The sequence below is a fragment of the Stegodyphus dumicola genome, chromosome 10 (genome assembly GCF_044657685.1).
Source record: "Stegodyphus dumicola isolate Sdum_Otavi_A_Nest chromosome 10, ASM4465768v1".
NCBI classification, from domain to species: domain Eukaryota; kingdom Metazoa; phylum Arthropoda; class Arachnida; order Araneae; family Eresidae; genus Stegodyphus; species Stegodyphus dumicola.
The window spans coordinates 155935047-155957516 of NC_140777.1; the positions used below are offsets into that span (position 1 = coordinate 155935047).

Consider the following 22470-nt stretch of genomic DNA (forward strand, 5'->3'; position numbering starts at 1 on the left):
CATCGATGGGAAAGTAAATGCTAACATCACGTTTGGAAGTGCCGCTTACCATCACACGGCATATGTAGAAGAGATCACTGATTCTTGCATACTCGGATTGGACTTTCTAAGGAAATACAATTTTTCCTTGGACTTTAAAAATAACGAATTACATTCTACATCTGAGGACATAGCGTTATTTGGAGTCAATGATGAAGTTAAATCTGTCCATAAAATCATAGCACAAGACAATATCACAATACCGGCAAGAACAGAAATTTTACTTCCCGGATCCATAGCCGAAAACAGAAATTTCCGCTACGGCATCATAGAATATCCCAATAACTGTAATAGCCCAAAAGGAGTACTAGTAGCCTCAACACTCGTCGACCTATCCAGAACGGTTATCCCGGTGAGAGTCGCCAATGTAACTGAGAAGGGGAGAATTATTAAGAAAGGTGAAGTGGTTGCAGCATGTACTCCAGTAACCACCGTTGAAAGAAAGAGTAACATCCAAGAATCCGTGTCCTCAGAGAGAATTACATCGGAGTTATTGCAGAATGCGCAATTAAACGATAAAGAGAGGAATGCTGCCGATCGCGTCATTAAAGATCTTCAAGTTGTTTTCTCCCGCTCGTCTTCTGACGTGGGTCGAACTAGTTTGACACAACATAGAATAGATACCGGCGATCATCCCCCGATCAAGCAACAGCCAAGACGTCTACCGTTTGCTAAACAGGAAGAGGTGCGAACACTGTTAAAAGGTATGGAAGAAAGCGATGTCATCGAGCCTTCAGCAAGTCCATGGGCATCTCCCATCGTCCTAGTCAGAAAGAAAGACGGCTCAACAAGATTTTGCGTCGACTATCGCCGGTTGAATGAGGTTACGAAGAAAGACAGTTACCCTCTTCCTAGAATTGACGACATTCTAGACACTCTTTCTGGAAGCAAGTGGTTCTCAACACTTGATTTAAAGAGTGGGTATTGGCAGGTAGAAATACAGCCTGAAGACCGAGAAAAGACGGCATTTACTACGCGACAAGGGCTTTGGCAATTCAAGGTGATGCCGTTTGGACTGTGTAATGCGCCGGCAACATTCGAACGTCTTATGGAAACTGTTTTGAAAGGCCTTTCCTACGAAGCCTGCCTCATATACCTGGACGACATCATCATCGTCGGAAAGAGTTTTGAAGAACATTTAGAAAATCTTAGGAAGGTGCTTTAGAAACTGAAAGAAGCCAATCTGAAGCTGAGTCCCGCTAAATGCAAATTGTTCCGAAAGGAAGTGACTTACCTGGGACATGTCATCTCTGCAGAAGGTGTGCGCACGGATCCTGAAAATGTATCAGCCGTTAAATCCTGGAAACGTCCCGAAAATGTCCATCAGCTGAGAAGCTTCCTAGGGCTTTGCACCTACTATAGGAAATTCGTGAAGGACTTTTCTTCCATCGCAAGACCCCTACACAAGCTGACAGAGAGCAACCAGAAGTTCTTGTGGACAAAATAATGCGAGGATGCATTTAACAACTTAAAGGAGGCTTTAACATCTGCTCCAATCCTGACGTATCCTCAGCTTGACCGACCATTTATTCTCGACACCGACGCGAGTAATGAAAGTGTTGGTGCTGTTTTGTCCCAAGAAATAGACGGCCAAGAACGTGTAGTGGCATACTGGAGCAAGTGCCTGTCTAAACCGGAGAGGAATTATTGTGTCACCAGGAAAGAGTTGCTCGCCATAGTCAAAGCTTTAGAACAGTTCCATCACTATCTATACGGCAGAAAATTCCTGCTCCGCACCGATCATGCATCATTGACCTGGCTTTTAAATTTCAAGAATCCTGAGGGTCAAATAGCCAGGTGGATACAGAGACTCCAAGAATATGACATCACTATCCGTCATCGTAAGGGATCATCACACGGAAACGCCGACGCCCTGTCTAGGAGACCTTGCCAAGAAAGCTGCCGATATTGTTCCAGTGTGGAAGCGAAATACGAGCTGCTGACTCCGGTCGCAAGACAAATTACAACATCAACATCGGCTGATCGAGAACCGTGGAGTGATGATGAAGTCAGGAAAGACCAGCTGGAAGACCGCGACATTAAACCCATAATTGATTTAATGGAGTCATCAAACAGAAAACCTACCTGGCAGGACATTTCTATCTGTAGTCCTACAACCAAACAATATTGGGCACTCTGGGATTCACTTCACATTCGAAACGGCGTCTTATACCGGAAATTCGAATCGGATGATGGGAAGACGTTCCGATGGCAACTTATACTTCCAAGATCCCGCATTCCTGATGTCCTTAAAGAGTTACATAGCACCCCTACTGGAGGTCACTTTGAAATAATGAAGACCTTGCAGAGAGTTCGTGAGCGCTTTTACTGGAATAATGCAAAGGATGACGTGCAAAAGTGGTGCCGATCTTGCGATGCCTGTGCAGGTCGGAAAGGACCGAGGAGACGCAGCCGAGGCAAGTTGCAACGTTACAACGTAGGGGCGCCTTTTGAACGTATCGCCTTTGACATCCTGGGACCTCTGCCACGAACTGCTGATGGCAACAAATACATACTCGTTGTCATTGATTACTTCACCAAGTGGCCTGAAGCTTATCCTATTCCTGATCAAGAGGCTGTCACAGTAACTGAGGTAATGATACAGCACTGGATTTCCAGGTTCGGAGTGCCTCTTCAGTTACATTCCGATCAGGGAAGGAATTTTGCCTCGGCAGTAATCAAAGAACTATGCAAACTACTCGGCATTGACAAAACTCAAACGACGCCATTGCATCCCCAGTCGGACGGCATGGTAGAGAGGTTCAATCGAACCATCCTTAATAACCTCTCATTAGTGGTTTCCAGAAACCAACAGGACTGGGACAAGAAATTACCACTCTTTTTACTGGCTTACCGCAGTGCTGTCCACGAGACTACCGGCTATTCTCCATCACAGGTGCTCTTCGGTCGTGACCTTCGTCTGCCTTGTGATCTATTGTTTGGCCGCCCTCCCGATGCTCCTTCATCGTCTGAGGAATATATTCAAGATCTCCAGGCCCGGTTTGAAGTGATGCACAACTTTGCACGAGAGCGAGTCAACTTGGCGACGGAGAAGATGAAGACCCGCTACGACACAAGAGCTACTGAACATCGATTCCACGAAGGAGACAAGGTGTGGTTGTGGAATCCGACTCGACGGAAAGGACTTTGTTCGAAATTACAGTCACCTTGGGATGGCCCGTATACAGTCCTAAAAAGACTGAATGACGTCGTGGTTCGTATTCGTAAGTCTTCGAACTCTAAACCTAAAGTCGTTCATTACGACAGGTTAGCTCATTACTATGGCCATAGTACGTAATGTAAATAATTGTAAATATTATCAGACCATGGTCCTTTTTGTTTATAAATGTGTATTTGATTTGATTTGTATTTAGTATTTGATTTGCATTTAGTATTTGATTTGTATTTAGTATTTGATTTGTATTTAGTATTTGTTTTGTATTTAGTATTTGATAGCATTTGATTTGTTTAAGTTAGTTATTGCATTTATTGTTTATATTGTTTGATATTGTAATGTAATGTTTATGCCTCAGTTGCATTTATGCCACAGTTGTAAGTTTAGCTTCCTGTCCAGGGATTGTACTGCCCGGGACGTGCAGTCCTTGGGAAGGGGGCAGTGTTACGAATTTGGTATTTAAAAAGCTAATGTTAGTTCAATTATAAATTAAATGGTTTTATTTCTCGTGCAGTGCAGCGCGTGACGAATATTAAAAGAAAGCTAAGCCGGAAAAATTAAAAATACAAGAGCGCGTGCGTTGAATAAATAAATATCTCTTTTTGATTTCGAGAAAGTGCTGGAAAATTGCGCGTGATTTTAAAATCTTATAAAAGGAGGAAAACATCTCAGTTTGTAGGAGTTGCTTAATTTATTGTTGTTTAGAAAACTGCTCTTGTTGATTGTAGCGAATTCGCGGATTAGCGTTCTTTAGCTGTTTTGAATTACGTTCTATTGGACATTTGAGTAGTTAAAAGATAACTACTGTGAGATATTGTAATACTGCATGATAATTTGAGAAAATTTAAGCATTTTTGTTGTGATAATAATAAATTTTTGTTCATTTTTCATCGGACTTGTGCATTCATTTCATAACGAACCCGTACGCACGCAACAATATGTATAGCATCATTTTCCCATAAAAGTATACGAACTGATGTGTCACGTCTTGCACATTTGCCTCATACTTATTATATGTACTTTTATTTTTTATTATATTTTAACTGTACTTATAATTAATTTATCATAATAATTATCATAAAACCTATTTAGTATTCAGAGCCACTTATACTTAGCATTGATAGGTAATCGAGAAATATTCTCATACATGTATGTATGAGCTATACATACTTAGTACTTTTAACATATTACGCTCAGTAATGGGAATTTTGTTGCATTTTAACGTTTATTTACCTTTCTGTATTCCTCTTCACTGTATCCTATGTTACTTTATTCTGTAGTATATCATGGCGTATATAAGTTTAGTATCAACCAATGAAAGAATGTCACATGCAATGGTACAGCTGCCTGATACCTGATAAATAACGAAAAACAGTCACAAATATATAATGTTCTAAGCTACTGCAATACCGCCGCTTATTTAACTCACTGGTTAATAAACTCGGCCGCTTATTACGTCCAAATTTCCAGGAAACAAAATAAATGCATTCCAAATTGCAAAGCCACCGTTTATTAAACTCATCTCCATTGCTGATTAAACTCAGTTTGACAAACTTTTAGTGCTAGAATATCCTACTCATACCTATGAAAAGATTTCGTAATTCATCCATTTAACGTACTGTGAACCGCGGTTATATCATTCAGGTATGTAGTGCTTCAATAAAGCCGGTTTGACAGAACTGTTTGTCCCCTCTTGTTCCTGAACCTATGAGACACTGTTTTAGTGTCCTTTGTTTGCACTAAACTTCGCACGTGGTAGAATTTCTTTATTTTAAGATTAACAAAATAAAATTCTTTAGGAGCACTGTAAATGAGAGAGGGATCCTTCTCAAGCGCTAGATGATAGGAGGTGAAAGGGAAATTTCTGAATCCTACTTTTTAGCATCTTCACCTTCAAAATCCTTCGCTTGAGATAGATACGTTATGTTCACAGAGAGTTCATGAAATTCTTCTAAGTATTACCCTACGTTAAGAGTTTTGAATGGAAAGGAAGTGAAAACTGTATACTGAAGATAAAGCACGAAAAGCATTGGTCATGCTTTCAATTATGAGCCGCCTAGATGGTACAGTGGTTAGGGGAGCCTGACTGCGATACCAAAGGGCCCGAGTTCGAATCCCGGAGAAGGCATGGATGTAAAATTATCTGTCCCTTCATAGGAGGTAACGGTGGTCGCCTATTAAGTGCCTCCAGAATAAAATGGCTACCACTTCTGGCCTTAGTAGTGGTCAGTGCCGTTATACACAAGTGCTCGCCATTTGTATTAAAAATATATGCTTGCAGTTATGAAGTGGTAGATCAGCAAGCAGACAAAGGGCAATCGTTCTGCTGGTTACACGTGTAAATTTTGAAATTTAAATAAATCACTGGAAGAAGCCTTTATTTTCATTTGTTACTTTCTTAACTTGCATTTTGTCGAAGGGCGAGCAGAAAGAATTAAGCCTGATAGAGAAAGCTAACTTGTTAAAAGATTTTAACGCAATTGATAACTACAGTCAGAGGAAACGATGTTTAAACTGTGAACTTTCCAAGCAGCACTATGCAGTTTACTTAAATATTTAATTATAATTAATGAAGAATTAATAAAAGAAAATGCAAATGTCTCAAGGAAGCGCAAAAAGGACAGAAAATCAAAAGACATTGAAATTGCTTTACTGGATGGTTTCCAGTTATATAACTGAAAAACTTGTGTCTGGTTCTTTAACTTTTTCCACTCATTTCTTAGAGCTAAGAGAGAATTTTATATCAAATGACATATGGCTCACACGTTGGCATAAAAGAAGTCCAGCATTATAAGTTGCATGATGAAAATGAAGAACAGGATCACCATGCAGCTGATAATTGGATAAAAGATGTTTTATTTGGACTAGTAAATGAATATAAGAGACTCGAAATTTAAAATGCAAATGAAACTGGACTGAGATACAGAACACTGCCAGAAAACATATTAACATTTAGAAAAGAAACAGCACTACTAAACTATACTTTTTCTCCGACTTTCAATGCATGAAATTTTGACTATTAAGAATTTGATTGGAAAAGAATAACTTCCAAAAAACTTATTCCTAAAGAATAGACGATGATCTCCTTATTTTGTAAAGATACAGTGGAGAAATATCTTATGAGAATTAATTCGCCACTATATCTGAAAATGTTTTGACGAATAAATGGTTTCTGCTACACGAGAGCTCATCGTCACACAACTCTATTCCCATCACGCAGTTTCCAGGAAAGAAAAGTATCCCAGTTCTCAAACACTCCTCTGATTTATGATAACCTGTAAATTAATTTCTATTTCCTAAAATTTGCTAAAAGGGTACTTTAAAATACTTTTGCACAGATCTGCTTAAAACAAAGCAGGTCTGCTATTATTATTTAAAATTTCTGGTTTAAATGACAAAATTCTTTAGAATCTATCAAACGCTAGGGGATCCTGACCATAAGAAACCGTTTATGGTTTATTTTTATTAATAGCAAAATACAAAGATTCATTTTGCAAACTAAATATTGAAATGATTTGCTATTTGATCTTCGCGTTTAGACTACGGGATGCAAAAATAAAGTACGCATCAAGGAAAAGTACAATTTTAAAAGAAAATTGCTACCATTAAAAACATCACGTGTTATTAAGAAGTCCATATTTTCCTTAATTTGCATTAATCAGAAATTAATTTTACTGTTACCATGATGATTTTTCGATGACTTGCCTGTTAAACGTACAATACAGCACTTCCAGATGGAGATCATTAGAAGATTCAATCGATCAGCAAGATAACTGCAGAAAGGGAAATGCATTGCAATTCCTTTTACTTTCCAGGGAATTCACAGATCTGGTGCAGCTGAAGTAGCAACAATTCCCTATTCTGCAAGAACGAATCTTTTGCCGTATTCCCGGACATTGTGCAGTTAAGTGGTCGAGGGTTTGGGGATGGTGCATATGGCCCCGCTGAAGTAAACAATTAGTGTTGCATTTATACATGTATAATGCATACATAATACATACTATGCAGTACTAGATTCTATAATCTACTTATGAACCTCTAAAAAAAGGTTAAAAAATTATTGATGCAATTATTTCAATCCACTGCTTCCTCGAAAATGTTCTGCGAATGTATGTGTCAAGGACACACTACGAAAATTAATTTCAGTTATTAGAAATCTTAACTGCATGCGGGTTAAACAAGCGGTATTATGATATATAAAAGTTGGTATGAAGGCACTGACAAGAAACTATTCAACTTATTGAAACTTATTAAAACTTATTTTGAAGCATTTCTTCTCTGGAGATGATGTGGATGGTTGATATTTTTGTTTCCGTTCCAGTTTTGCATATTTTTCATTAACTAGTGCTTTCCTTAAAAGCTCTTTGTTGGATTTTATACCTTCATGCATAAATTATTCAGTTTCAGATTTTAATTCTTTAAGCTTAAAATCCGGGAAAAAAATGTTCCTTTCAACTAACACAAATAATAAATTTTTACTATTTCATAAGCGATGCAGGTTACAGGGTAGGAAAGCCAACAATAATGCAAATTTCAAAGGATATTAATTCTTTTTGTCCTATTTTGCTAATGAAATAAATTTAATATCGGAATAAAACAATTATTTCTTGAAATTAAATGTATTGCTAATTAAAATAATTAATTTAATAAATGAAAATTAATATCTATTTTAAATTAATGGATTTAAATTAGATTTTAAAATAAAAAAATTAACTTATTTTGTTTTAAATAATAGAATTTAAACTGCTCAGTTAATTGCAATATGTTCGGATAATCATATTGTAGAGATATATAAGTCATATTGTAGAGATATGAAGTGTCAGAAAAAAAAAAAAAAAAGGTTTTAGATAAGTTCTTTCTTTCAAACTGAAATTTTGAAAACAAATCGGAATTTTATATCAGCAAAATGCCAGCAGATAATCATTTCTAATATTTATTGTAGACAAAATGGAATCATATCATTATATTAATTTTTTAACCCCGCAAGAGTGGAACTTGAGATTTTTTTTGTTTGGCTGTAACGAATGTTATTTTAGTTTTATACTAAGCAGTTTTGTTCAGTTACTTAGCTTCTCTTTCTTCTTTTAGTTCAGTTACATCTTTCTTCATATCCATTTCTTCGCAAAATTACATTTCAGATTCGGTAGAAAGATACCTGTTACGCTGGTGTCAGAGTTACTTCAGACAGAGCACATTCTGCCCTTCCCCCACATTGTGTCGCTGATATTTAAGTTTGCTACTTTACGGCCGTGCATTTTAAATGCCGGTTTGTGTACGTCGGTAGCAAAGCTAGGGGTCAACTAGCGTTAATCATCTCTGTGCAGCTTCGGCTGATTATTTAACTTAGTTTTAATTTTGTATTTCTATTACGAGTTTCAGCCAAAAGTATTGACTAAGTTTGTAAGCACCAGGAGTGCCGTCTGTAAACTACTTTTTGAGTTGAATAAAAGGGTCTTTTCACTCTACTCACACCTTGATACAGTTTGAACTAGGCTAATATTCCCTTAACAGTTCAAGTAAGGATCTAGCCATCAAAGTAAAGTTAATTTAGCTAGAAACTTAAATAAACATCTGGAATTCGTGAAAAAAAATAGTTTGTTACCTTTTGACGGTAGGTAAGATCTTTATATCTTCAACATTATAACAGTGTAGTCTTCAATACAGTATCAGTTAATTAGTTAAGAAACTATTTTATCTGGATGTTTTAGCAGCATTTTACAACAAAATTCATTTGCACCATGATGTCATAACTAAAATAGTTTATATAATTTAAAAATTTTAAATTAAAAAACTAATAATCTAGAAAACGACAGACCGAATAATTTCTAAATATATTCGATATCATCTATGCCTAAATTAAATTTGATGCTGCTAAGGAAATTTTGCAGTCGTGTTTAGATTGTAAACTTTTATAAATATTTCTGTTTTAATTTTGTATAAGTAGTGATATGTATTTTTGATATTCTTCTATTCATATCGATTCACAGTAATAAAGAAAATGTTGGTACAAAAGCCATATCTTTAAAAATTGAAATTATTTTTAAGCTCAAATGCAATGTTATTTATCAGTAAATATTTTATTTCATAAGCTGACAGCAGTTGTTTGTTTTATCTAAGAAAAGGAAGAAAATATTTTTAATAAACTTCTTAATTTTTTATACATTTTCGCTGTTTAAAATTTTCAGTTGGAAATTCTTATAATTGTTAAAATGTGCTTTCAGGTTAAGTTTATTTTATTTATTGGCCTATATATATGTATATATACAAAGTTTATTTGCAGATGATAACTGTAATTCAAATGCAGTGTCTTTGATCACAGCTCGATGTTCACTGGAAAAACACTGATTTTTCTCCACAGTTTATTTAATTCTAATAAATAATGTTGTTTCATAAATTTTTCTCTCTCCTTTTGAATGTTTATAAATCTTGATTTTCGTGTCACAGAATAATGTACTGATAAAACTGGGATGGAGATTTCAATATGTAAATAGCTATACCCAACTCAGTATAGTTGATTCACATTTGACTGTGATCCAAGTATATCATCAGTTTTAACATGATCTGCTTACGTTGACACTTCGAAAGCTTTTGTTCTGCATATTTAATTAAATCTGCAAGAGAAACTGTAGTGGTATTTCTAATCGTCTAGTCTGCAGGATTCAGATGTCTACTACTTCATCAATCAAACAACACAAGAATTTATTATCCTTCGAACTAAATGATGGTATTTATCTCTCAGTGTTATTGGAAGAGAGAAATCTAATGGTGATATCATACACTTTAAGTGGAAACGGGAGATCATAATGCAAAATTTCGATCTGCTTTCAAGCTATTTGAGGTAAGGGCAACATCAGCTTTATTTTTTGATCTATCAAAATAAATTTGTCTAAATTATGGAATCCCGTTTGGAGTTCCATAATGGAATATATTGTTACTGCATCCATCATATGTTCGGAAATGTAGATACTTCATTCACTGCAAGTTCTGTAAACGCACAACATTTTTCTTACCATTCGTTAGGTAAAATTTCTTTTCTGCATTCTTATTTTTTCACAGACAAATTTAACGTTGGACATATAAACTAAAATAGCGCACTTCAGAACAAATGCTAGATATATTGTAGCAGAAAGATTCATCCTAAATTTCACACATTTGTAGAACTGGTTTTGAAGGTTAAACAGAAACTTCTTCTTCAGCTGCAGGAATGAAAATGACGAAGAAGCACGTGCTCACACAATATCAGTAGAAAACATCCATAAAGTTCCTGTTTAGGAAGAGAGAACAAAGCCTCTGGCATCATCTATTGACAAAAAGGTGAAACAACTATGAAATAATTTCTTGAAGGTAAAGTCCGATTAGAATTGAGATCATTAAACAGAACTGTACTACATTATTATGTAAAGGAAAAAGAACTGACCTACATTACAATTATGTATTGGCTCCCAAATGATATAACATAATTTTCCTAAACTTAGGAGAAACCACCATTGCTTCTGATTGCTAAAATGATATTCGAAATTGCTTCACGCTCTATCAGATTGCTTTCGGAGTTCATTAGTTGAAGATAAATATTGTGAGACATAAAGTGGGAACTATCATGCACAAAACATATGGTCAGACAGCCCAGTCGTGATACTAAAAGGATAAATTGTAAAATCAGTTAATATAGTTCAGCGAGGAACATTAACTAATGTTATGACAAACTAAAACTTATAAAATTATATAAGTTTATTTATACTATTATTATAAATTAAATTGTAGTATCCAAGGTGATTCTAAATTGTTTTTACAAATTGAGAGGGGAGGTAGTATTCATCCTGATCAATAATTACCATAGAACATAAGGTCGCATTCCACTCTGAGACAAAAAAGATGAATATTAGAATTCCAAACTGAACCTATAACAGTGTTGGGAGAGCGAATGAACGAGACAAAAGTTGCACAATCAGTTTAATGAAAACTTCACAGAGTGCACAAAACGGATAAAATCGAAAACTTGCAGTTCGAGTTTTAATTCGAGTTCAGACTTAACTGACGAACACTGAAATGTACATCATTAATATTAATACTATTTTGTATGTCGTTAATTTTACTTATTTACTCTTTTTAATAAGTATCTTAATTATTTAGTACGTCATTATTTATTCAATTACTTTTAATTGATTCCATTATATTTTAATCTGTTTTTAATGAATTTTAAAAGTAACTCCACGAGCGGGATTCGAACCGCCACCTTTAGTATGGTAGGCGATTGCCCAAACCACTATGCCAGCGAGGCCTTTAAAGCAATGTCAGATTATCGCGTAGAGTAGAAAAACAACCATGACGTCACGAAGCTGGGGGAAACAGGTAAACGTCATCTCTTTCACGTTGCATCCTGTCGAAACCGCTTCACTCTTTCTGCATCCGCCGTGGTGAACATATACAATGTTAACAACCAATCAGCATTCCGCTAACAATATCTATCTTATTTCAGCCAATCAGCGTTTCTCTTTCATTGTATATCGCCTATAAATTCGCTCGCTTTCACGATTTCATCATTTCTACTCTGATTCTTGCTGAGTGAACGTCATTTTGACTTTGCCATTTTCCTACGCTATTTCGTTTTCTTGTACACGATGTCTGCTAAACGAACTTATTCTGCATCTAATGTAAATATTTTTCGCTTGTGCGTAATTTCTAGATTATTATTTTAAATACGAATTTTATTTCTTTTTGAATGTTTTATTTATTTAAATTTTTAATTGCCAGGTCCTGTTTAAAGATCCTGACATTCCTTTTCGGGACTGAGATGACGATGTAAGTTTTTACACGTATTTTTAACGCACTTTTTATTTAACGTATTTTATTACTATTTGAATGTATTTTAAACGTATTTTATTTTATTTTGATAATTAATCGATGAAGTGGATCAGATTTTCTGGAAAATCCTATGGATCTACCCTTGTATTATGAAGTGGGTTCCGGATTTGAGGTAAACTTTCGTTTCGTTATGATTCGATTAGAATATTTTTTCTAGTACTAGAAATGAATGTATTTATTTTTTATTTATTTACTTATTTTTAATCTTCTCCTTCATCAGCTCGTGGGCCTGTATACATAGCCGGTTCCGATGAACGTTCGGTATATTTTTCTTTTTTACATCATTTATTGAAATAATGTATTTTTGAAAATGTTTGATTCTTAATGAAAACTTATTTTTATGTTTCAGATCGATGAGGCACTTATTCTTACGGAAAAGTCTCGTCGACGGAACCATAAATATCAGACCGAGGAGATTACCTTCCACGCTTGTGTGGACATCGAAAGACTGCCTCAAGGCGTGCAAGGCATCCCGATGGTCCGAATTCCTGACACCGTCAGAGAATTGTTCGAACAACTCATTCGCCGTACAGCAGCTGATTTAAATCCATCGGACCTCATCCGATTTTGCATCCAGGCAGAAGGTTTGGACAAACCGATCAGCACTTCTCTGATGGCAGTTTCGACTTTGACAGTCGAAAAGATTCTGGTTGCAGTAATGAAAGTACTGCAGTCCAAAGACAAAATCGAGCTGGATAGAGAGTTCGCAGTAGGCGTGATCACCATCAGAAGACCTGTGGGTGCCGGACGAAACAGGAAAGTGATTAATATCTCAGTGGATAGACTCAGTAAAAAGTCTATTTTGTCCATTCCCTATGACGATGAAGGACTGTTTATGCCTTGGCGCATTTGCACAAAGATACAAGTGCCATCAATGCCTTAAAAAATCATCGTCAGCCAACACTGATGAACCGTGCAAGGGAACTTCATTTAGATGCAAATGAGTCCCTAGGCCCCTGCACTTTTGCAGAGATAGCTATATTTGAAGATCACCTGGATACTCAAATTGCCGTCTTTTCTTCGGAGAACTTGAACCGAGTAAGTCATTATTTTTATCTCAAGATATTTTTTGCTTTTAAATGTTCATAATTAACTAGATGATAGTTCACATTTATTTAAATTGGTTCTTTTCTATTTATGATAAAATTTATTTCGTACGTGAATGATTTTTTAAAAAAAGTTTTCAATATTAATGAACTGAAAAATATTGAGACAACTAGCATTATAGTATTTTGATTATGTCGTTTCCATGTTAAAAAACTGAGTACACAGTGAATGTTTAAATTAACTTTATGCCTATATGCAATTTGTTTCGATGTTAAAATATAATGGATGAAAACTGAACTCATGGTGAATTTTTATTTTTAGAGAACTTTAACTTTTTTAATTAGTTTCTACGTTAAAAATATAATGGGGGAAAACTGAATGTTTTCTTTTTCTAAATTGTTCGACTTTGGAATTTATTTTTAGAGAAAAGTTTTTTCGTTTAGAAATTTAAAATATAACGTGGATCTTTACTTTTAGATTACATTAAATTGTTAGATTAACTTTATATTTTATGCATGTTAAGCAATTAGCTTTGATGTTAAAAAAAAAAGATAGCTTGTAAAAACGCATGGTAGAATTTTTAGATTCTTTTATATTTTATGCATGAATGCTATTTCTTTAGACGTTAAAAATATGCCTTATAAAAATGGCTAGTGAAATTTTAGACTACTTTAACTTTTAAGATTATATTTTATGCATATTCACGCATAAAATGCATGCACGTAGGAAATTTGTTTAGATATTCGAAATTTAGGGTGTATAAAATCGAAAATTCTAGATTATTCGATTTAAGGAAAAGTTTTTTCTGTTTAGATGTTAAAAATAAAACTTGTGAAAGTTTTTACTTTTAGGTTACATTAACTTGTTTAGATTATTTTTATATGCAATTCGTTTTGATGTTAAAATGAAATGCACAGTGAATTTTCAGATGATTAGGCATGTAATTAGTTTAGATGCTTAATGCGAAAGTAATTTTTAGATGATTATGTATATGATTCGTTTCGATGTTAAAAATATATCTAAAAGGGTTTGATTTTGGAATTTAAGAGAAAATTTTTATCTATGTTTTAGGTGGTCTATAAAGGGAAAGAGAGGGCACAACGGATCAATTTGTGGCTTCACGATGGGCATTATGATGTCATCAAATCCCTGAAAGGCTTTTTCGGCAGTAACCATTATTGCACAGCATGTGAAAAGCCGTACGATCATCCGGAAAGCCACCGATGTGCCGATGCGTGCCCTATATGCCTAAGGACTGATTGCTTTCCAGGCCAGCCTCAGCGATGCCAGGATTGTGACCGTCTCTGCCGCTCCGATGCCTGCTTCGAAGCACATAAAGCCGTCACTGGGAATCAAGAGTTTTCACTTTGCGACAGGGTAAGTGTTTTTTGAAAATGTATCTTAATGAACAAAGTTAATTATCATGAACTTTTTTTTGAAATGGTTATGTTAAAAAAAAATTAATTGTCGTTACAGGTATACCAGTGCAGGGAATGCTGCCAAGTGATTCGGAGGCGGGATTGCCCTAAAGATCTGCACAAGTGCGGAACCACCAAATATCCCTCTTGCGGCCAGTTTGTCGTGGCTGCTGAGCACCGTTGCTATTTGCGACGTGTCGCCCCGAAGAATTCCGAGGATAAGCTCATCTTTTTTGACTTTGAAACGGACCAGTCTTCGGGGGAGCATCTTGTGAATTTCGCGGTGGCTCAGTATGCCGACGGCACAGAGAGAGTGTTTTCAGGCTATGCGGCTTGCCAAAACTTCTGCGCCTGGCTGTTTATCACACAGCACAAGGGCTTCACCGCCGTGGTAAGTTAAAAATACCATAGTTTGCATGCTTTAGTTTTCATGGCTGTTTTTTTTCAAAATTATTCATAATTTTTTTTACTTACAGGTTCGACGGTCAGTTCGTGATGGCCTGGCTCCTGGAGTAAGGCACAGCGCCGGAGGTGATCCCTAACGGTCTATGATCATGAGTGTAAGACACCCTAGTCTGAACATTCGGGTCATAGACTCGTTAAATTTTCTACCGATGGCGTTGGCCAAACTGCCGGGAGGCTTCGGTCTCAGCGAGCTGAAAAAGGGATACTTTCCCCATCTTTTCAACTCGCGAGAAAACCAAAATTATGTCGGACCGCTGCCTGAACCCCGGTACTACAGCCCGGATACCATGAGCACTTCAGCCCGACAAGCATTTCTGTCTGGCATGAAGCACACAAGCGGGGACGTGTTTAACTTTCAAGATGAGATTCTGGCCTGTTGCAGGTATAGTTTTTTCTTCTTGTTTTATTTTTATTTATTTTTTTTATATTTCGTATTTTTAACATTTTTTCTTTTAATAGATCAGACGTGGACATTCTTCGCCGTTGCTGCCTGGAGTTTCGAGCCCAGTTTTTGGATGTGGCGAATGTGGATCCATTCCAGTAAGTCATTTTCTCATTTTCTTATACAATAATAATCATATTTACAGTTCATTAAATCGTTCTTATTTTTGTCTTTTCAGATACGTGACCATCGCGTCAGCCTGTATCGCAACGTATCGGAGTGGCCACATTCAACCCGACACGATTGCCATTGTGCTTACACACGGCTACATCAACTCCACGAATTACAGCCCTGATTCGATCCGGTGGTTGGACTCTGTTGCTGCTTCGGAAGGCCTACAGATTCAACATGCGTTGAACGGTTCCGGAGAGCACAGAGTCGCCGGAAACTCAGTAGACGGATTCTGCCAAGAAACACAAAACGTCTATCAGTTTCAGGTAAGAAAATATAACCATTCTTTTTCTATGTGATTCTTTTTAGTGATTTATATGTTAAAGACTATTAATATATATTTGTATTATTTTAGGGCTGTTTCTTTCACGGATGTAGTTCATGCTACGATGGTGATATCATACATCCACTGAAAGGGGTTTCCATGGCAACGTTAAGAGAAAAGACAGAAGAGACGACAAGAAAGCTTCGCACCCAGGGTTTCCACGTCATCGAAATGTGGGAGCATGAATTTCAAAGAGAGAAGAAGGAAAATCCAGATCTCCAAGTTTTCCTGGATCAACACCATCTGAGGGATCGACTCAATCCTCGCGAGTCGTTTTTTGGAGAAAAGACCAATGCCCTCAAATTGTTCCACTAGGGAGACGCAAAATATGTGGATTTTACTTCACACTATCCATGGGTTCGTACTTTTTATTATTTCAAAAATGTTTACTTAAACTTTTCTAAATTTTCTGTATATTTTTATGATGTGTTTTTTCTGACTTTTTTTGTTTTCATTCACAGGTGAACAAGTATTGCGTCTACTCAGCGGGACATCCAACAATCATCACGGAAAGCTTTGGAGATGTGGAAGATTATTTTGGAATTATCCAATGCCGAATGATTCCTCCATGGAATCTGTATCTTCCGGTACTGCCCTATCGGTGCCGGAAGAAGCTGATGTTCCCCCTGTGTCGGACTTGCCCCCTTCTTCAACTGCAGACTCCGTGTACCCACACAGACGACGAGCGAGCTCTTGTCGGAACGTGGGTAACGGAGGAAGTCAAACTGGCGAAAAAGAAAGGCTACCGCATCACACATGTAAGTACTCAAAGATTATTTTAATCTTTATTTAGTTTCAGAGGTTACTTTTAAAAATTTTTTATAACTGACATTTATTTTTTATTTTCTAGATTTACGAAGTGTACCATTTGCAGGCATCGTCTACTTCTCTGTTCAGATCATACATTGATCTGTTTCTGAAGATCAAGCAGGAAAGTAGCGGATGGCCTTCGGAGTGTGAGACGGAAGAAGCCAGACTGAAGTACATTCGCCAGTATGAAGAAAGAGAGGGCGTCAAGTTGGAGGCCGAAAAAATATCGAAAAACCCTGGGCGTCAACAAGTCGCCAAGTTGGCCCTGAACAGTTTTTGGGGCAGGTAAGATGATTTCTTTTCTACTTAATTTTTTATAAATATTTTTAATTCGTTATGATTTATGATAGCTTTTTTTCCCTCAGATGGGGTATGAACGTGGACAAAGCCCAACTGACCTATGTCCACACGGTGCCAGACTTCAATAAGATGTTGGCGGATTCTACTAAAAAAGTAAGTTTCCTTATCGATTTTATTAATCTGTAAACTCTATGTGTTTCAAACTGTTAACTTATGACTATTTTGAACTGTTACCTCATGACTCTTCTATTTTTTAGATCAAAGATGTCTTTCTTCCCACGCCTGAGGTGGCTGCCATTTCCTGGGAATCTGTGAAGGAGTTTGTGCCGCAGGATGCCTCTACCAACATTTTCCTAGCGACCTTCACAACAGCTTGGGCTCGTCTCAAGCTGTATAGTGAAATGGAGAAGTTGGGTAGAGATGTCCTGTACCACGACACAGACTCCATCATCTATGCCTCGAATGGCCGCAATGATCCCCCTTGGGCAACTTCCTGGGTGAATTTACGGATGAACTGGAGGGTGATGTCATCAAAACCTTTGTCTCTGGTAAGGACCTTTAAAAAAATTTCTTTATTTAACATGTACCAAAAATCTTGAAAGTTTTTCTGTTATGTCTTTTTCTCACCATGTTTTATTTTTTTTTTCAGGAGGTCCGAAAACTATGCGTACCAGACGGCCAGTTGGAAAACTTGTTGCAAAGTCAGAGGATTTTCGCTCAACTTTCGCAATTCCCAGTTACTGAACTTTGACACCATCAAAAGTCTGGTATGTAGTCTGAACCAAAAGGATGTCATCTCTCTCCACAACCCCTCCAAAATCACCCGTGAACCAAAAAGAAGAAAGGTCATCAATAAACCAGAAACAAGACAAAATTGTGCTCGACAAACGAGTGATACAGAAAGACTTGAGCACCTTACCATTTGGATTTTAAAAGAAAGATTATGAACTATATTATAATGGCTTGTACAAAAAAATGTTTGCATGTAAAATATACATTATGATACATCCAGTATCTGTAAATGAACGTAAAATAAAGTAGAAGTTTGAATGATAAAATAATGGTGTCTTTTCTTTTTTTCCTTTGGAAAAGATGCCATGAAAGGTAAGTTTTTTCAAATATTTTTTTTAGAAAATAATGGCTATGATTATGTATATATGAGTTTAATCAGAAAAAAATGATTTTATATATTAACTTCATCAAAGAAAAACATAACACAAATAATCAGAAATTATTTTTTATTATGAACATTTCATTACAATTTCAGCCATAGTTTCGAAGAGGATTTTCTTTTAGGTCTAGCATACATCGTTTTTACATTCATTAAATGTTTGTTTTTCACAAAGTCTTGAGGAAAGTTATTCACATTCAGTACATTTTTAAACTGTTCAAAGGCAGTAGGTCTTTCAGTTCTATTTCTCAACAGAAAGTTTATCAGTTGAACAATGTTGGACCCAGAAAACACATGACCGTCCAGAATCAGTTCTTTATTGTGTGTCCAGGAAATCTGATGTTCTTTTGGGAAATCCATTATTTTCTGTGCCGTTCTTTTCTGTTTCACAGGAACAGTCTGCAAAATTTCCTTTTCTACATCTGTCTCAGAAAATTGTTCAGACGGTTGTTTTTCAGACGCATTCACATGAGGAAACGTAACATACTTTTGCAGAACCTGGATATACAATTTGGATTTTTCTTCATCGTCCATTTTCTTTTTTAAGATGTTTTGAATTTGGGTATCTAAATCACTCAAATGTTCATCTTAAACTGGTGCATACGATCCACCGGTACCAAGGCAAGTTTCTTACTGTGTTCCATGGAGAAGAGAGGATAAGACACTGACTGCTGCAGGAATCAGGAAAGATAAAAAACCGTCACCTTTTTGAACCAAAAGACGTCTTTTCTTAAAAAGAGGTACTTTTTGTCCGCTAGTTTTCTTCAAGTTCTTTTAAAAGGGGCGAGTCGATTTTTGACGCGTTTGGTGATGGGTACGTTTGCTTTTAGAAGATTTAAAACACACTCACAAACTGATTTGATGAGATGATTCGGACACTTTTTCAGTACAGCTGCTTTTATTCGACTTTTTCCTAATAGTTTTAGATAATCCACATCCTTCAGATGAGACATTCTGATGACAAATAAGCTCTTTTTCTTGCACACTTTCTTTTATATAGATAGCAAATGCAGCCGCTTTGGTTAAAGCACAGCAATTAAATCCTTTTGCATGAATCGAACATGTTAAAGAACTTTTCTTTTTTAAATTCTCTATCTTACTACAGTCTAGATTTATGATGTCTCTACACAATAAATTTTCTAAAAATAATTTCTTTTCTAATCCTTTCACGTATATGACAGAATAAATAGATGACAAATATTGCAAAATAATATGAAGATGAGTATAAGGTAAAACACCCTCACTCCAATTCACATGATGACGATTTCTTGTGACCCAAGCAAAACAGTTTTCCTGAGATCGTGATAATGTTTTCCAAGGCTGAGGGGTTAAAAATGACCAGCAACTGTGATATCCTTCATGCACGGAGTAAAAAGTTAATTCTTTAACAATGTAACAATGAGGCATCCACTGAAAACCTTCGAAATCGATCACGATGGGAGAAGACATGTTTAGCCATTCGACGTCTCAAACTGAAATGAACTATCGGGGCTGGTAGACATAGTATTTATCCCCAGGAAAGATGCCTGTGCGAAGGCGAAGCGTTTCACTTGTTTCAGGTCGTAAATCAATCAACAAGTAGCTAAATGGAGTTGAAGTAGCATCCTGAAAAATTTCTTGAAAGGCCTTTACTTTTCCGGAGAACATTTGTCTAGCTAAATGCATGATTTGATTTTTATCTCTAGGATTTTTGTATAAGACAAGATAATGAGAATTTAAATGAATATTTCTCATCTCCTTGCCTTGGTGAAAAAGATTTTGTGTTATAAAAACGTCTGAAAGCTTTCGGTGATGACTTCCTTTTGTAAAAAGTTTGCTTAAGCGAGTATCACTTGCTAATTCAGACATTAAATCGTCTATGATAATTAAAGCATTTTGGAGAGTCTGCTGGTTAGATGGTAATCCTTCTTCAAAATTTACATTTTTCATGGAATTAAAAAGAGGTTGATAACTTCCGTAGCAATAAATAATATTGGTCGGCATGGGATGGAACATTTTATGATCTATCAATTTCTTCTCAAAAACCGTTTTACCCGAACCGGTAGGTCCGCTCAGAAGACAAGTAGAAAGATGTACGAACTTGGGCAGTTCCATTTTTGGAAATGACAGCATGTTAAAAAAACACTGACTTTTATACTTTACCGCAAATCCTTTTGCATAAGACATTTATTCATTTTGTTTAAATAAGTGTAGAAACAAGAAACACAAGAGACATTTTTACAAATTAAAACAAATTTATTTTTTAAAAAGCATATTTACACTATATCTTTTTTTGACAAATTGAAATATTTGGAAATCATGATTCTCCTCACCTAAGGGTAATACAATGAGTTCCATACAGAGTCCTTGACAGCGTTTAATAATAAAATAAATACAATAATGTCCACATACATTAAAAGTTAAACTCTGAAGCGAAATCTTGTTCCAGCAAACATGACGATATTTCTTGACAAAGGATGTGATATCTTTTCCATATACTTCAGGTCCATAAGAGTCAAAAAATTCCAGAGTCTGTTTGTCTGCAATGTAGACAGCTAGCCAATGAGTTCCTTTTTCATCATGTTTATCAGTATTGAGCACCAGTGCACAGGGAAAACTTTTAATCACAGGTATTTTATCACAAGGAAAAACACCCGCATAATATCTCAAAGAAATAGGATCTATAGATAAGACTTGATGAATCTGTGATGAATTCATCAGTTTCCAAAATCGTACAGAATATTTCGAGCTTTATTGATTTCTATCAAATTTTCAAATTCAGCGTACACTAATAACGAAACAGTTTGTTGTAAGGGAGTCCCAAATTTTATTTCTAATCTTAAGTTGCTGTGTCGAACCAGATTTAAATGAGAGCCATCACAAAGGTCAGGTGACAAGTCGAAGCGTAATAAGGAATATCCTTTTGAAAATTCTGATCTTGAAAGGTAAAGTCCTCTGTCGTCTGCATTCATAAATAAATTCTGATAAGCTCGTGTGAAATGATTTTTGTCAAAATTAGGCTGAAGAGGATTATGAGGTACCGGTTGCCCGTCCACATAAACGCCGATAAAGTTCATATTATAATGCTTGAATTCAAAAGGAGACTTTTTATAGTTTCCGTTAAAGGCATCATTATCGACACATGCCACCACAATACGATTAGGCATTTGACCTATGAAAATATTGTCTTGAATAAAACTCATATTTCCCGTTGGAATGGAATATGCTTTGCAGAGCACTCTATTAATGGGATATTTGGCTGTTGATTTTTCTAGGCTTTTGGCATGTCCTAGCACAACACCTGGACTGACTCTCACTTTGCGTACAAACAACGAAGCTTGCTCGAGTAAAACTGTGAATTTACCTTCACCCAATAAACAAAATTCAGGTTTGCTGCGTATGAGTTTAATTTTCATATCCACCATATTCAGCAAAATTCTTTCCTGATGAAACATATCCATGTGCAATCGGCCAATCATATCGACCGAAGCACTCAGTTTAAACAATTCTGCTCGTTGGTTGAATCCTTCATTCGGCTGAGTGTTTTGAATATCAAAAACGTTCATACGTCCTGCTGTACCTTTGAAAAACAATTCTGATGACAGTTGAGACGTTTTCGTATCAAAACCATGATTCAATAATTTTTCTATCATGGCTCTATAAGGATACGTGTTATTACTGGTGAAAACGAGTCTTTCATTTAAGCTAATATCCACTTGAGAAAACATAGAATGTAAAAAGAGATTGACAGGTCCCACTTTACTTTCAGCCGTGATTGGCTTGCCATCATTTTTTAAAATTTTCACTTTGACGTAGAGTTGTGTCTGTGATAAGTCTAGGTAGTCGTCCCGCTTCCAGAAACATTGAACTCGACAGGACTTCCTTCCGATACATTGGCTAATGGATGAAATTCAACCCACTGACCTTTTTCGATAACTGTTTGTGTGGGAGGTAACGAAAATAAATCCAATTCGGATTTTGCGCATTCCGGAGAATCTTTTAACAGAAAAGCCATTACGAGTCAAAAATATCACGTCGTTGCACCTTCCTGGCTTTAGACGAAATGAAGTGTTTGGGGGGGTTTTGCGCTTCCAAACCTTCCGTGACCAATCATCTCATCTGCTTTCTGAACTGCTTTCCTCGCTAACTTTTTGCCAGCTTCTTTAGATCTGGTTTTGAGGGAGACTTTAAAATTTTCTCCCGACAATACGTCGTTTGCAATTTGTGTTCCAGTCCGCAAAACTTCTTTTCCAACTGCTTTGGCTC

The 22470-nt window shown here is 36.2% G+C and overlaps 3 protein-coding genes across 5 annotated transcripts; 2 read left to right on the forward strand and 1 right to left on the reverse strand.

The window, feature by feature from the left end:
- Positions 1-11782: 11782 nt before the first annotated feature.
- On the forward strand, positions 11783-16259 carry LOC146995160 (uncharacterized). 3 transcript variants are annotated; one of them, XR_015043583.1, is made up of 9 exons: positions 11783-11865; positions 11966-12013; positions 12122-12188; positions 12297-12337; positions 12426-13114; positions 14195-14500; positions 14600-14932; positions 15018-15546; positions 15627-15690. XR_015043583.1 is itself a non-coding variant. In XM_085825728.1 (8 exons), exons 5-8 carry the CDS (start codon positions 12983-12985, stop codon positions 15081-15083), a joined length of 837 nt encoding a protein of 278 aa, XP_085681854.1. In that variant the 5' UTR covers positions 11783-11865; positions 11966-12013; positions 12122-12188; positions 12297-12337; positions 12426-12982; the 3' UTR covers positions 15084-16085. The 3 variants fall into 3 exon arrangements, 2 of the variants coding, with proteins under 2 accessions (XP_085681854.1, XP_085681853.1); XM_085825728.1 differs by having other exon boundaries at positions 15018-16085; XM_085825727.1 differs by lacking the exons at positions 11783-11865; positions 11966-12013; positions 12122-12188; ... (2 more) ...; positions 14195-14500; positions 14600-14932 and adding an exon at positions 15975-16259 and having other exon boundaries at positions 15079-15388; positions 15466-15546; positions 15627-15885.
- On the forward strand, positions 16164-18104 carry LOC146995161 (uncharacterized). Its single transcript, XM_085825726.1, has 6 exons — positions 16164-16301; positions 16406-16702; positions 16795-17039; positions 17120-17207; positions 17312-17602; positions 17704-18104. The coding sequence occupies exons 2-6, from the start codon at positions 16502-16504 to the stop codon at positions 17803-17805; spliced, it is 927 nt and encodes a 308-aa protein (XP_085681852.1). The 5' UTR covers positions 16164-16301; positions 16406-16501; the 3' UTR covers positions 17806-18104.
- Positions 18105-20921: 2817 nt separating this feature from the next.
- LOC146995162 (uncharacterized protein F54H12.2-like) lies at positions 20922-21857 on the reverse strand. Its single transcript, XM_085825161.1, has one exon. It carries the CDS (start codon positions 21855-21857, stop codon positions 20922-20924), a length of 936 nt encoding a protein of 311 aa, XP_085681287.1.
- Positions 21858-22470: the final 613 nt, after the last annotated feature.